This window comes from Capra hircus, chromosome 1, assembly GCF_001704415.2.
Source record: "Capra hircus breed San Clemente chromosome 1, ASM170441v1, whole genome shotgun sequence".
NCBI classification, from domain to species: Eukaryota; Metazoa; Chordata; class Mammalia; order Artiodactyla; family Bovidae; genus Capra; species Capra hircus.
In genome coordinates this window covers 149,334,585-149,350,538 of record NC_030808.1, presented here as the reverse complement: position 1 = coordinate 149,350,538, position 15,954 = coordinate 149,334,585, and the positions used below count along the sequence as shown (strand labels likewise).

Genomic DNA, 15,954 nt, shown 5'->3' with positions numbered 1-15,954 from the left:
TGACCTGGCCTGCGCAGTGGGTCCAGGGCCACAACGGCACTGCACGGGCCCGTCACAGAGACACTTCAGTGTACAATCTTATTCTCAGAGACGGCTTCAAATAAACGACTCCCAGCAACACCGCCCTGCTTTTAAATTCTGGACCTGCGAGGGACCTTAGAGACAAGCTGGGCCCCCCATTTTCCAGATGCGGAAACTTGAGTCAGGGGGATGAAGACATTGGACAGACACAGCCTTGTTTCCTGGCAGAACTGTGTTTTAGAACCCAGGCACCCTGCCTCTTAGCACCAAGGTCTCCCGTTCTTGTGCTGCCTTGCATTTCCGGAAACGAGGAAAAACAAGTTGGAGCTGTGGGACTCTCTCCTGATTTCAGTTCTTCCCCCTGTTTTAGCCTCAGAAGGGGAAATGGACTCCGAGCCCCGTGGACTTCACGATCACACCTGACACCTTACAGAACGTCAAAGAGGTAACGTGCTCCGTACACTCGGCACCTTCCTTCCATCCTTCTCATTCCCTTGGCTGTGCTGGGACTCATTGCCCTGTGCAGGCATTCTCTAGTTGCGTGCCCCCGCCCCCCACCATTGCAGCACCCAGACTTCTCGCTGCAGTGGCTTCTTGCGGCGCGCAGCCTGTACAGGCTTCATAGTTGCAGCACGCGGGCTCCGTAGTTGTCAGGTACTGACTGGGTTTCAAAGATTCAGTAGGAAAAAAGAGAATTTAAAGCATCATGTATGATTGTAATATACTGATTATACGTGGAAGAGACAGTATTTTCAATATACTGAAGAATTTCGCCTGTTTCCTCTTTTTTTTAAGTGGCTAGTAGAAAATTTTAAATTACACATTCGCTTCTTCACATTTGTGGCTCACCTCATGTTTCTGTTGGACAGTGTGTTCTAAATTTTGAATTGACTTCAGTAACTGGGACCTCGCCGTAGGAAGGCGTGCTAGGCAGTGTCTCTAGCTCCTCAGACCTGTTCTTCCCACCACACCATCACTTACCCATGGCCATATTCCTCTGTCCAAAGAGAAAAGGTCCATAGGCGTGTAGTCCAGCATGGAAGAAAAGTTGTTCTCTTCAGAAATAAAGTTAATCTCTCCTTGGCTTTTCAAAATTGTGTAATTGGGAACATTTTTAAATTGATTATCTTTTTTTTTTTTCTTGGTGACAGGTTGTCCTTAAACACTCTTGTCAACTTCCTGAGACGTCTTTTAAAATGTTACTTATTTATGGCTGTGCTGGGTCTTCACTGCTTTGCGAGGGCTTTCTCAAGCTACAGCAAGTAGGGGCCACTCTTGCAGTGTGCAGGCTCCTCCTTGCAGCGGCTTCTCTTGTTGCCGAGCGCAGGCTCTAGGGCGCAGGCCCAGTAGTCCTGGCACCCTGGCTTAGTTGCTCCACGACATGTGGAATCCTCCTGGACCAGGGATCGAACCGGTGTCCCCTGTGTTAACAGGTGGATTTTTACCCAGTGACCACCGGGGAAGGTCCCTCGGACATTCTTATGTCATGGCGCTTGGTCAGACGGAGTTGTGCAGACCTAAGGCAGGCAGGCAGGCTGCTTTGGCGAGAGAGCTGGTCTTTGTCAAGTGCCTTAGGTCTGTAGATAAGTTGCTGAATCATTCCGTCTGTTACTCAGACTATTGTAAGTGCTGCTGTCCGTTTTTGTCAGTTTTGTCAGCCAGGCTCCCAGTGAGTTTTGTGTAAATTTCCAGACTGTGTTCAGTTCTTCTTTGTACCAGAGTGGCTCAAGCCTTTTCCCCCGGCACCTCCCATTCCTGACGTGTCTGGTTTTGTCTCGTTTCAGAGGGCCTTGCTCCCCAAATTTCTCATCAGAGGACATCTCAACTCCACCAACTGTGTGATCACACAGCCACTGACGGGAGAGCTGGTGGTGGAGAGCTCGGAGGCCGCCATCAAAAGCATCGAGCTGCAGCTGGTGCGCGTGGAGACGTGCGGTAAGGCCCCCCGACCCTCTGCTGCCGCTGGCCCACAGCCACGAGCTCGCCTCTCATCTCCAGGGTCCTGCAGAGCCAGCGGGACAGCAGGGGACTCTCCTCTTGATGCACCTTCTCTCAGAGTCACTGGCTGCTGCCTCAGCCTGAATGGACGTGCGCTGTGTCCTGACCCCACGATGCCCTCTCCCTGCTCCAGGCTGTGCAGAAGGCTACGCCCGTGATGCCACAGAGATTCAGAACATTCAGATCGCCGATGGGGACGTGTGTCGGGGGCTCTCCATCCCCATCTACATGGTCTTCCCCCGGCTGTTCACCTGCCCAACGCTGGAGACCACCAACTTCAAAGTGGGTACGTGCGCGCCCTTGGGGTGCCCCTGGGAGGGGATGGATCTGCTGGTCTGCTGATCTCGGGTGCAGCGTGGAGCACCCAGTCCTTTGGTTGCTGCACAAAATTATGTGCAGAGCAGCTGGGTGGCGCCCAGGGTAGAACTTGCTTCATCCCCCGAGAGACAGCGTGGGCTGCTCATGTGATGACGTGCTCTCTGAAGGACACTAACTTGGCCAGGGACCAGCCAGCCAAGCTCGTGGGGAGGTCAGATCAGCCCTCTGATGGGCTGGTATTTGATGGGGACACAAGACCTGTGACAGCCCAGTGAACACAGTCATCTTCCCAAGGGCTGTGGCTCTGGCAGCTGAGGGGAAGTTGGTGGTTTTCAGTGTTCACATGACACATACTTGGACCACAAGATCTGAGTCGCGTTAAGACGCACTTTTCAGTCCTGCTTTTTCTCCCTTCACCTTGTATTGTGGTTGAATCTGCAGATAGAGAACCGCAGTTGTGGTGGAAGTGCCAAATAAGGGGCAGCCTGTAAATTCCGTGTGGATGTGTGACTGGGTGGGAGCCTCCCTGACCTTGGTTGTTCAAGGGTCAGCTGTACCTTTGATTTTTAAGTTAAGGAGGAGGAGCTTATCTGTCAATTTTTCAACTTGGTTTTCCTATGTAAACTTTAAGGAAGGTCCAAAAATTATTCTTTTCTGCTACACTGCATTAGGCACCTGTACTATCTGTACCTTATTTCTGTCAGACTTTACAAAGCATCCATGTAGCATTTAATGTAGCGCCCATGATTCCTCCATAGAAATAATGCCCTCAGCCCATCAGCAGAGACATTGGTGGTGCTTTTGTCCTTGTGGCTCATGTTTTGTTTGCTTGGGGGTTGTGCAGTGGCCACCCCTTCAGCTGAGGGGCCCCCGCAGGAAGGAGGTGGCCTGTGGTCATTGAGCGCTGTAGCCTTTCGTTTCCCTGGGGTCACCGTCTCATGGCCGGGAGGTCAGGCTCCGTTCTCAAGGGGGAATAGGGTGAGCCCCGTGTCCTGAGTTAGGCACACATCTGGGTGTGCTCCTCCACCCCGACGGTGCCCACCTTGGGGGACTTCCTGGGCATGGCCAGGCCTACAGCTCTCCCCAGCTGAGCCTGTGGCCCTCCGCGCTGGGAGGAAGCCAGCACCAGTCCTGCCATGGGCCTTCTGTGCCTGCCGGGCCTCCTCTCTGTCCCCGCCAGGGAGGACAGCAAGGTCGCAGGAAGACTAGGGCAGGATGGGGCTGGGCAGCCCAGAGGGTGTTGCGGCCTGTGACAGCCATCAGAAAGAGGAAGGGAACATGGCAGCTGCTGTGGTACACACTTCTGCCCTGGCCAGTGCCAGGCCAAGGCGACGTGGGGACTCCAGCCACAGGGGACCCTGGAGGAGCCGGCCGCCAGCCCCTTCCCTGCACACTGGGGAGGGACGCGGGCTTGTCTCTCTTCGGGGGCTCCCTCCTCAGACACCCCCTTCCCTGTCATCCATGTGCTGACCCTTAGCACCTAGAGAGTGGGGAGAAAGATTCCTCTGTGTGCTGAAGGTAGCAGAGGAATGTTTGAACAGGTGTCATGGACAAATAAACCAGGCTGCAAAGGGACGGCCGGGAGACAGCTTGCCGCCTTTTCTGAGTGCTGTTTCTCGCCTGGCCTGGGGTGCTCCCGTTGGGCTGCGGGCCAGCGTGGGGTCCGCTAGTCCACCCAGGACGGTAGGACAGGTTAAAAAGAAAGCCAAAGCGCACTGATGAGCGTATGGGATTCTAGGAGATTCTGTGCAGTAGAGACAAGAGGACGAGAGTATTTGAAAATGCGGAACCTTAACAGAGTGTCCCAGGGTGAGAAGACCAACATACTCAGGCAGTCCCGCCCGGGTAGCCACCTACACCGATTTCTCCTAGAAGCTTGGGAGGGTGCGCGTGCAGAGCCCCAAGGCAGGGGCTGCTGCCTCTCTGTCCAGAGTTCGGCGGAGCCCGAGCGGGGCTGGCGTTCGCGCCTCCGGGGTCGGTGAGCGTTGAGCCTGTCTGTCCTTTCTCTCCCCCAGAGTTTGAGGTGAACATCGTGGTGCTGCTTCACCCCGACCACCTCATCACCGAGAACTTCCCGCTGAAGCTCTGCAGGATGTAGCCAGGAGCAAGGGAGTGCACTGCGAGGGCGGCCCTTGGAAATGCAGTCATTCCCCTGCCACCCACCCAGGAGCTGAAGCTGTCAGCACGGACCCGCTCTCTTGGTGGTTCTGTATCAGAAAGAGTCTCTCCCTCCTTCCGCGTTTCTTCAAGGCCCCTCTCATCAGAGCTTCCCTTGGAAACACGTCAGGATTTCTTAACGGTCTTGGCCAGATGGCTTCCCAGAGAGCAGGTGGTCTTCTGCCTCCTGACCAGACCTGCTGTTCACGTTCAGAAAATAGTTAACAGGGGCTGAACTTTGCTGGAGAGCGAGGTCGGGGAGGAGGAAACTTCCTGACCGGGAGTGGCGGTGGCCGCGACTCCACTCCGCCCGCCCCGCCCCCGGCGGTCGCTCCCGCGGCGGCTCAGGACGTTGGCCACGCCCACTGGGGATGGCGCAGGGCCGCTCACCCGAAGTGGGTAATGGGTTTCCCTCTCCTTTCTCCTGCCATTTTTTCACGATAACATCAAACCTTTTAGGGAACCTGGGGAAGATGTGCCTTGCCTTCGGGGGAGCGAGGGTCTGGTGACCACGGCTGGCGCTGGAGTGTTTCTCTCAGGGCCTGCTGTGACGTGGCCTGCCGCCATCTTCCCAGAGTCCGTTCCAGTGCGCGGTTCTGTGAGGGGGTCAAGCCGCAGGTCGGCACCGCCTTGGGCTGGGTGCTGAGGGGCAGGACTCCCGGCATGAAGACACCCCCTCCGTGCTGCGTGGGGCCCGGACTCCCAAGAGCTTGCCGTTCGGCCTGGAGGACCTGTGGTGGGGGTGGGCTCGGGAGTTGGCCGGAAGCCATTTTCTCCCCCGCCTCCCGTGGGAATTTTCTCAGTGTAAGGTGGGCCTGTGACAACACATTTCTTCCTTCAAATCCTACCACTGTTTCCGTGGGTTCGCGTGAGTTCACCTCAGAAGTGCACACTGCCTGGCCTTCCACAGCAGCCCCCTGCCTGGCAGGCTCCCGCCGAGGGGGCCCCAGTGGTCCTTCCATTGTCCCAGGCCAGCTCTGGTGACGCCGATGCTGAGGGCAGACAGACTCAACTCAGGCTCTGCTCCAACCCTCGGGCTTCACCAGCGCATCGGATACAACTTACTCACCGAGTCATGTAAAGAGGTGTTCCCAGAAAACAGGATAGTTTATACATCTCCTTTTATGCGTATCCGACCTCAGCAGCGATCTGACGCTGCGTTTAAGCCAGACCAGCAGAAAACAAGGAGTCCGCGCTTCTGGGAAGTAGCACATGTAGAGATTGTGTCTGACGGGGGAAGAAGCTAAATGAGAATTTGGAGCAAAGGTTGGGGACCTGTATTCCTATGTAATGTCTTAAGTAAACCGATGTTACAGACGTAAAAGTGATGTTACGATTATTCTCCCTCAGGGAATAATCACCTGAAGAGCTGCCAGCAGCCTGGCCTCCTTTAGCATTTTGTTCAACCTCGAGGGACACCTCACCATCCATTGTTAAGGAAAACTCGGATGTTTGGGTGTCTTGGACAGTGGTCCCACTACTGACCTGGCTGGAGTGGGGGTGTCCCGTGATCAGGCTTTTCCATTAGAACAGGAGGAAGGGGAGGTGAAGGGAAGAGGCCGTGAACCGTGAATCTAAAACAGTACGCTTTCCTTGGAAAAGGCCGGTTAGGCCAGAGGACCTTCTGGCTCTTGGTGCTCCCGCAGAAATGGGAGCCTGGTGCCAGTTCTCAGCCATGTCGTGCGTTCCACAGGAAAGGTGGAGAGATTAATCAGAAATAAAACGTTTTAAAAAAAAAAAAAGGTTTCCTGTGGTTCCTTCTGAATGGCTTTAATTGTAGAAGATCTTTTTGGGTAGGCTCTGGTCTTTTTCTTCAATGGTTATTCTGTAAACAGTTGTAATTTTGGTGCGCTCAGGAGAGGTGGCAAGCTAGAGGTCTTCCTGCCCTTTCATCTCCGCTCATCTCCCTAGTGCTGTGTTACTGTTCATTACCAGATAATACTCCATTTTGTAGATACACCACACTTTTATTCACTCATCAGTTAACACATTTGAGGTGTTTTCACTTTTTCATTATTAAAATTTCAGCTGTGAACGTTCATATACAAGCTTTGGTATGAACATACATTTTTATTTCCCTTAGATCTATATCTAGAAGTTCAGGATCATATGATGGCTCTGTGTTTAATCTTTTGGGGAGCCACAAAAACGTTTTCCAAGCATCTGCACCATCTTACATACCAGTGATGTGCAAGGTTCTAACTTCACATCCTCGTCACCACCTGTAATTGTCTACCTTTTTTATCAGTCATCCTGGGTGTGAAGTGGTATCTTGTAACTCTGATTTGCATTTTCCTAATAACTGATAATGTTGAACATCTCCTGTGTTCATTGCTGTGTTGTGCTTAGTCATCTGGTCGTTTCCAACTCTTTGTGACCCCATGGACTGTAGCCTGCCAGGCTCCTCTGTTCATGGGATTCTCCAGGCAAGTATTTTGGAGTGGGTTGCCATGCCTTCCTCCAGGGGATCTTCCCAACACAGGGATCAAGCCCAGGTCTCTCCCACATTGCAGGTGGATTCTTTACCGTCTGAGCCACAAAGGAAGCCCCATCATCTTTGGAGAAGTATCTATGCTGATCTTGTTTTTTTTACTATTTATTTATTTGGCTTCATCAGGCCTTAGTTGTGGTACACAGGATCTTTGTTGCTGCACACGGGCTTCTCTAGTGTGGCACAAGGACTCCAGAGTGCACAGCCTCAGTAGATGTGGTTCTCGGGCTTAGTTATTCTGAGATATGGGATCTTAGTTCCTCAACCAGGGAATACTTGACATAAAGAAGGATGAAATACTGCCATTTGTAGCCACATGGATGGACATGGAGAATATTATGCTTAGCCAAGGTAGAGAAAGATAAATACCTTATGATATCACATATGTGAAATCTAAAAAATAATACAAGTGAATGTATGTACAAAACGGGAACAGAATTCCTTGGCAGTCCAGTGGTTAGGACTCCACACTCATTGCAGGTTACCTGGGTTCAATCCCTGGTTGGGGAACTAAGATCCCACAGCCTGCAGGCTGCACAGCCTGGCCAAATGAAACAGACACACAAATATAGAAAATAAACTTGTGGTTACCAAATGGGAGGGGGGAAAGGGGAGTGACAAATGAGAGGTGTGGGATTAACAGATGCTACTGTATGTAAAATCGATAAGCTACAAGGATATACCATATAGCATAGGAAATTACATACATTTTATTGTCATAACCTATGAAAAATGATCTGCAAAAATACTGAATTGTGGGAATTCCCTGGTGGTCCAGTGGTTTGGACTTGGTCCTTTCACTGCCAGGCCCCAGTTGGATCCCTGGTCAGGGAACTAAGATCCCACAAGCTGTGCAGCTCAGACAAAAAAAAATAATAATCACTATGCTATACCCTTTAAACTAACATTGTAAACCAACTCTATTTCAAAAAAATTAAATATTTTGGGAGTTAGAATTCCAGGTTTAAGAATTCCAAGTGATTAGAATTTAAGGCTTTCACTACAGTTGCCCAGGTTCAATCTCTGGTTGGAGATCCGAGATCCTGAAAGCCACATGATCTGGCCAAAAAAAATTTTTTTTAATGTATTCTAATGCAACGCTGATGGACTGTAAGTTGGCATACATCTGGACATACATATACACACAAATATATTTATGGTTCGGATCAAGAAAAAGATTGAAAACATCTATGAGAATTTTTTTAAAGGTAAAGTATGCTATGATAATTTTCAAATGTGACATTAAATCTTTGGTCTAGTCAAGGCTATGGTTTTTCCAGTAGTCATGTATGGATGTGAGAGTTGGACTGTGAAGAAGGCTGAGCGCTGAAGAATTGATGCTTTTGAACTATGGTGTTGGAGAAGACTCTTGAGAGTCCCTTGGACTGCAAGGAGATCCATATCAGTCCATTCTGAAGGAGATCAGCCCTGGGATTTCTTTGGAAGGAACAATGCTAAAGCTGAAACTCCAGTACTTTGGCCACCTCATGCGAAGAGTTGACTCACTAGAAAAGACTCTGATGCTGGGAGGGATTGGGGGCAGGAGGAGAAGGGGACGACAGAGGATGAGATGGCTGGATGGTATCACGGACTTGATGGACGTGAGTCTGAGTGAACTCCAGGAGTTGGTGATGGACAGGGAGGTCTGGCGTGCTGCGATTCATGGGGTTGCAAAGAGTCGGACACGACTAAGTGACTGAACTGAACTGAATGTACACAATTCATCCTGGGATTTATATAAACCTAAAACAAGCCAACAAAACAGTAACAGCTTAGAGAATGCTTGAAAAAACATGTAGAAAATGTGGCACGTGTGAAGAAGAGATTGTGTGACTCGGGTAGGCTGTAGGACCTGGGGATGGAGGGTGGGGATGGGTGTGTGTGTCTGTGTGTGCACTCAGTCGTGTCTGATTCTTCGACTCTATGGGCTACTCTCTTGTAGCCCGCCTCCTCTGTCCATGGGAATTTCAGGAGTGGGCTGCCATTTCCTCCTCTAGGGCATCTTCCTGATCCAGGGATTGAACCCAGGTCTCTCGCATCTCTGGCATTGCAGGCAGGTTCTTTACCATTAGTGTTGCCTGGGAAGCCCCAGTCCCCAAGAATGGTTGTCAGCCATCAGTCCCGGGGCGGCACGCCTGAGTCTATGCCCACAGGTCCCACCCATACCAGGCAGTAGTATCTGTCCAGCTGAAGTCTCTCAGGTGAGCAGAGAGGAGTAGGGAAGGCTGCTGTTTACCTTTACTTGAGTCTCAGGTCTGGCCTGTAGTTTGTGACAACAGCTAACACTTACCCAGCACTTAACTGCACCAGGCACTGTCGTAGTGCTTTATGTGAATTAACTTCTAATTCTTACAAGCCTATAAAGAGCACTCTCATGTCCCCATCTTACAGATGAGGAAACTGAGGCAGTGAGAGGTCAGTGTAACTTCCCAAGGTCTCCTAGCGGTGAGTGCTGGGGCTGGCACTGCCAGTCCCCAAATAGGCCCCTGACTGCGGCAAGGGAGGCAACCAGGCCATCTCAAAGAAATCCTTCCAGGCCAGATGTGAATGCGATTGATTTAGTCGTCCAAGTGGCCGGCATCTGCAGGTTTGCTGGTCCTCTGCCTTGGCTGCGTGTTGGAAATGTCCAGGCTTTTAAAGCCTACAGGCTTGATTGGAGTGATTCCTCTAAATGCTGAGAAGAGAGCCCAGGCTGGCAGCTGGTGCTTCTCATAGAAGCCAGAGGACCACCACCTGCGCGGGGGCTTCGCTCATCGAAGACTGGGCGTTCTGGCAGGTCTCTAACTTCGCCCTCAGACGCAGAGCAGTCATCTGGGGGAGCAAGATTTCCTACCCACCCCTGGGCCCAGCTCACATCACACAGTGTGAGGGGCTTAGCTAAGCCTCCCGGGCCCTGCGTGGGGCAGGTGCTCAGCAAATGCCGGTTGAATAAGGGCCCGCAGGAGAGCCAATGAGATCACCAACCTGTGGGTACTGCCGCTGAATCAGCCATTGTTTTGAAAAACAGATGAACTTAAAACCTAAATTAGCTCAACCACATTTAGTTAGTGACTGCATATATAATCCCCAGGCCTGCCTCTGGAGCACGTAGAAACATAAATTAGATCATCCCTCATCTGTGAAATATGGACAATAACTCCCATCTTGAAGGATTCAAACAGCCGGCACAGGGCTGGTCCACAGAAAGTGCTGGGTGAATGGTGGACATTTTCATTCCCGCAGGGAAGAGGCGAGACCAACAGCAACTTTATCAACAGATATCTGCTGCTCACTTACTGTTGGGCACTGGGGTCAAGCAGATGGTCTCTGTTTTCACTGGCCTCTCACTTTAGGGTAAGACAGACTAGAAAACAGAGGGTCATAGAAAGTCAGAATTTATACTCGTAATACCCTAAAAATAAATTTTCATTTTTCCCTGTTGGTCACTACATCTATACTAAGAGGCCATGTCCTTTTCTTTTTACTGGCATTGAGAAAAATGTAGGGACTGCCCTGGTGGTCCAGTGGTTACGACATCACCTGCCAATGCAGGGGTGCAGGTTCGATCCTAGGTCAGGGAGCTAAGATCACACAAGCCTCCCGAGACAAAGAACCAAAATATAAAATAGAAGGAGTATTGTAACAAATTCAATAAAGGTTTTTTTAAAAAATGCTCCATATAAAAAAATCTTTTAAAATAAGAAAAATGTAAAAAAGGCATAAAATACAATTCTTCTGCCACATGTGGTTGCATAAGAGGCATAGTGATTTCACTCTATGATACTCTGGGTCTTCAGATGAACTATTACCTGCTCCACCTAGCTTTAAGAGGGAAATTCTTAGAGCAGAAAACTTGTCAGATGCTGGTAGATAAAATCAGTTTAAGACCAGGAAACGGATTCCAAGATGAGTAAGAAAAAAATGGCATTTAAAAGTGCCATTATTTTCAGGAATTCCCTGGTGGTCCAGTGGACAGGACTCCAGACTTCCAATGCAGGGGGCATGGGTTGCAGCCTGGGCCAAGGAACTAAGATCCTGTTAACTGCAAAGGGCATCCCAGAGTAAAATAAATTGTTTTACAGTTACTTTACACAGTAGGCTTTCTGTAGTTCAAAGGTAAAGACTCTGCCTGCAATGCAGGAGACCCGGGTCCAATCCATGGAGTGGGAAGATCCTCTGGAGACGGGAATGGCAATCCACTCCAGCATTCTTGCCTGGAGAATCCCATGGACAGAGGAGCCTGGCGGGCTACAGTTGGTGGGGTAACGACTGAGTGACTAACACCTCACTTTACTGACATACTAGGGGATATTTTCTGGGAAGGCCTTTACCTTGGAAAATAATCTGAAGGCATCACCCAGTTTTCTAGAATCAGGGACATTTTGGTGCAACTTCCGCATAAAAAAGTGAGTAAAGCAAAATATCTGTCCCGTTTCTCCACCCCAACAGTGGAGACTGGTTCAGGTTTCTATTCTGCTTCCAGAGAGGCACTTAAGACCCAAGTCAGGGCCCTGCCTCTGCTGAACGGCCTTTCCCTGCCTCCAGCACAGGGGCCCGACATTCCTTTTAATAACTAGTACTTTTTACATCTTTACTCATGACCAATATTTACGTGATTTGCGATAGTTTAAAACTGCTTGAATATATCTAAAGATCTCCTATAGTAAGTACCTGATAAGAAATGTATACATAGCATAAGCCACCTACACACATAATTTTTCAAAGTCAACATAATGTTCAACTGTAATGTATACAAGAAAGAAAAGTGTGTTTCAGTAAGTAGATGCTTAGATGCAGATGAACTGGGAGACAGCACGGCAGAATACTGAAGTATGCAGTGCCTGTACGCACAGGCAGGGTGACTATGAAAGCCAAAGGCACTCAGTCATGTCCAACTCTTTGCCACCCCATGGTCTATACCGTCCATGGAGTCCTCCAGGCCAGAATTCTGGAGTGGGTAGCCTTTTCCTTCTCCAGGGGATCTTCCCGACCCAGGAATCGAACCGGGATCTCCTGCCCTGCAGGCTGATTCTTTACCAACTGAGTCACCAGGGAAGCCCAAGAACACTGGAGTGGGTAGCCCATCCCTTCTCCAGGGCATCTTCCCAACCCAGGAATCGAATCAGGGTCTCCTGCACTGCAGGCGATTCTTTACCAGCTGAACCAGCAGGGAAGATGACCATGAAGACAACAACTATTAATAACAAACGCAGCTGATTCAAGTGTGCTGTGATGATAGATGACATCACTTTCCAAATCGGTGAACAACTCGTGGTAAAGTTCAGGGAAAAAAGTAGATTCAAACCTCAGGAATTCCCAGGTGACCCAGTGGTTAGAATTCTGGACTTTCACTGCTGTGCCCCTGATTCAATCCCTGGTTGGGGAACTGAGATTCCACAAACCATGCAGCATGGCCAAAAAAGCCCCAACACCCAAATCCCCTCAAGCCTCTTTTTGCATGGTAACACATTGCTGGAAAATTCAACTACACTAAAATGCAAAAGATACTTGATATTTACATAGAATGAGGTAAGGGTCTCCATCTGTACCATCCAGTTCATAAGCCACCGGCCGCACATGGCTACTGAGCATTTAGTGTGGCTGCCCTGCATGTCGTAGATGCCATTTAGAATTTTCTTAAGATGAGGAACTATATTTCAGTAGAACATATATGATGTTTACATTGGTTGAAATATTACTTTGGATCTGCTAGGTTAAGTGAAATGTATACCCAAAATTAATTTTACTTGTTTCTTCTTATGTTTTTTGTGTAGCTGCTAGGGAACTTGAAATGCGATGTATAACTTGCGTTCTTGGACAGCAGGACTGATGTGCATAGACTGAGCTCGGAGGGACTTTGAAAAGTCTGGGCAGCGGACCAGTTCTTGATCTGTGGGATTCAATTTCAGTTCAGTCGCTCAGTTGTGTCCAACTCTGCGACCCCATGAACTGCAGCACGCCAGGCCTCCCTGTCCATCACCAGTTCCCAGAGTTCAGCGAAACCCATGTCCATCGACTTGATGATGCCATCCAGCCATCTCATCCTCTGTCGTCCCCTTCTCCTCCTGCCCTCAATCTTTCCCAGCATCAGCGTCTTTGCAAATGAGTCAGCTCTTCACATCAGGTGGCCAAAGTGTTGGAGTTTCAGCTTCAGCATCAGTCCTTCCAATGAATATTCAGGACTGATTTCCTTTAGGATGGACTGGTTGGATCTCCTTGCAGTCCAAGGGACTCTCAAGAGTCTTCAACACCACAGTTCAAAAGCATCAATTCTTCGGTGCTCAGCTTTCTTTATAGTCCAACTCTCACATCCATACATGACCACTGGAAAAACCATAGCCTTGACTAGGCAGACCTTTGTTGACAAAGTAATGTCTCTGCTTTTGAATATACTATCTAGGTTAGTCATAACTTTCCTTCCAAGGAGTAAGTGTCTTTTAATTTCATGGCTGCAGTCACCATCTGCAGTGATTTTGGAACCCAGAAAAATAAAGTCAGCCACTGTTGCCACTGTTTCCCCATCTATTTGCCATGAAGTGATGGGACCAGATGCCACGATCTTCGTTTTCTGAATGTTGAGCTTTAAGCCAACTTTGTCACTCTCTGCTTTCACTTTCATCAACAGGCTCTTTATCTTCTTCACTTTCTGCCAAAAGGGTGGTGTCATCTGGATATCTGAGGTTATTGATATTTCTCCCAGCAATCTTGATTCCAGCCTGTGCTTCTTCCAGCCCAGTGTTCCTCATGATGTACTCTGCATAGAAGCTAAATAAGCAGGGTGACAATATACAGCCTTGACGTACTCCTTTTCCTATTTGGAACCAGTCTGTTGTTCCATGTCCAGTTCTAACTGTTGCTTCCTTACCTGCATACAGGTTTCTCAAGAGGCAGGTCAGGTGGTCTGGTATTCCCATCTCTTAAAGAATTTTCCAGTTTATTGTGATCCACACAGTCAAAGGCTTTGGCGTAGTCAAGAAAGCAGAAATAGATGTTTTTCTGGAACTCTCTTGCTTTTTCCATGATCCAGCAGATGTTGGCAATTTGATCTCTGGTTCCTCTGTCTTTTCTAAAATCAGCTTGAACATCTGGAAGTTCTCGGTTCACGTATTGCTGAAGCCTGGCTTGGAGAATTTTGAGCATTACTTTACTAGCATGTGAGATGAGTGCAATTGCGTGGTAGTTTGAGCATTCTTTGGCATTGCCTTTCTTTGGGATTGGAATGGAAACTGACCTTTTCCAGTCCTGTGGCCACTGCTGAGTTTTCCAAATTTGCTGGCATATTGAGTGCAGCACTTTCACAGCATCATCTTTCAGGATTTGAAATCACTCAACTAGAATTCCATCACCTCTACTAGCTTTGTTCATAGAGATGCTTCCTAAGGCCCACTTGACTTCACATTCCAGGATATCTGGCTCTAGGTGAGTGATCACACCTTCGTGATTATCCAGGTTGTGAAGATCTTTTTTGTACAGTCCTTCTGTGTATTCTTGCCACCTTTTCTTAATATTTTCTGCTTCTGATAGGTCCTTACCATTTCTGTCCTTTATTGAGCACATCTTTGCCTGAAATGTTCCCTTGGTATCTCTAATTTTCTTGAAGAGATCTCTAGTCTTTCCCATTCTATTGTTTTCCTCTATTTCTTTGCACTGATTGCTGAGGGAGGCTTTCTTATCTCTGTGGAACAGTATCTCACGTTCCTGGTCCTTGCCCACCTGACTCTCAATCGTTCTAACAACCATAAACATCCTCACAGATCTCCAACACACCCACTTTGGGGCGGGGGAGGGGGTGGGGGTAAGGAGGGGTGGGGGTGGGGTGGGGAGGAGGTGCAGGGCACCACCCTGTCCTACAAGAGGAAGCCCCCAGGACCCACCCTCCTCCCACCTCTCAGCGGCCCACTCCATGCTTCAGCAGCCCTCAGCTCCCTGGGAACCCCTCACACCTCAATTTTGCTCCTGGATTCATCTTTGATGATGTTTCAAATCTCCCTCTGGCAGCAGAGACTCAAGTTACTTAGTATATGGTTTAAAAGTGGAGCCATAAAATAAATATCAATAGATTTTGTTGTTGTTCAGTTGCTTAGTCATGTCTGATTCTTTGCCATCCCATGGGCTGCTGCATGCCAGGCTTCCCTGTCCTTCATCATCTTCCAGAATAGATTGAAAAGGATTAAATAGATTGAAATCAATAGATTTAAAAGGATTCAAATCATACAAAGAATGTTCTCAGATCACAACTGAATTATATCAGATCACAGTAGTTAAATATAATTGAGTTGTATCACAGTAAGATATTTAGAAAAGCTCTAAATATTATAGATTAAATATACTTTTAAATAATCCATGGATCAAAGAAGATATAAGGAAATTTAGAACAAATTTTGTTACTGAATAAAAAAGGAAAACACAACACATCAAAACTTGTAAGATACAGCTACTGCATGCTTTAGAGGGAAATTATCATTTAATTGCATATAAGAGAAAAGACAATACATTTATTTATTTTTAAATTTTTACTTATTTTAAAAATTTATTTTAATTGGAGGCTAATTACTTTACAACATTGTGGTGGTTTTTGCCATACATTGACATGAATCCGCCAAGGGTGTACATGTGTTCCCCATCCTGAATCCCCTCTCACCTCCCCTCCCTGCTATTCCATCCCTCAGGGTCATCCTAGTGTAACAGCCCTGAGCACCCTGTCTCATGCACTGAACCTGGACTGGTGATCTGTTTCACATATGATAATATACATGTTTCAATGCTATTAAGAGAAAAGACAGTAAGTTTAAAACCAATGATCTAAGAAGTTAGAAAAGGAAGAGCAATAAACAATAGAAAAATTTAACAAAGCCAAAAACTGGTTCCCTGAGTAAAACTGATAAACTAGCAAAACTAATGAAGGGAAAAAAAAAGAAAATACAAATAACCAATAGCAGAAATGAAGAAATATCTACTGGTCCTTTACATATTAAAAGGATAATAAGGAA

The 15,954-nt window shown here is 48.2% G+C and overlaps 1 protein-coding gene across 1 annotated transcript in view; it reads left to right on the top strand.

Moving 5' to 3' along the window:
* DSCR3 (DSCR3 arrestin fold containing) overlaps positions 1-6,222 on the top strand; it is a 34,096-nt gene extending 27,874 nt beyond the window's left edge. The window contains exons 5-8 of the mRNA XM_005675700.3: positions 392-466; positions 1,806-1,956; positions 2,153-2,305; positions 4,353-6,222. Of these exons, the coding sequence (XP_005675757.2) occupies positions 392-466; positions 1,806-1,956; positions 2,153-2,305; positions 4,353-4,435 (462 nt within the window). The 3' untranslated portion in view covers positions 4,436-6,222. The remainder of the gene's footprint in view (positions 1-391; positions 467-1,805; positions 1,957-2,152; positions 2,306-4,352) is intronic.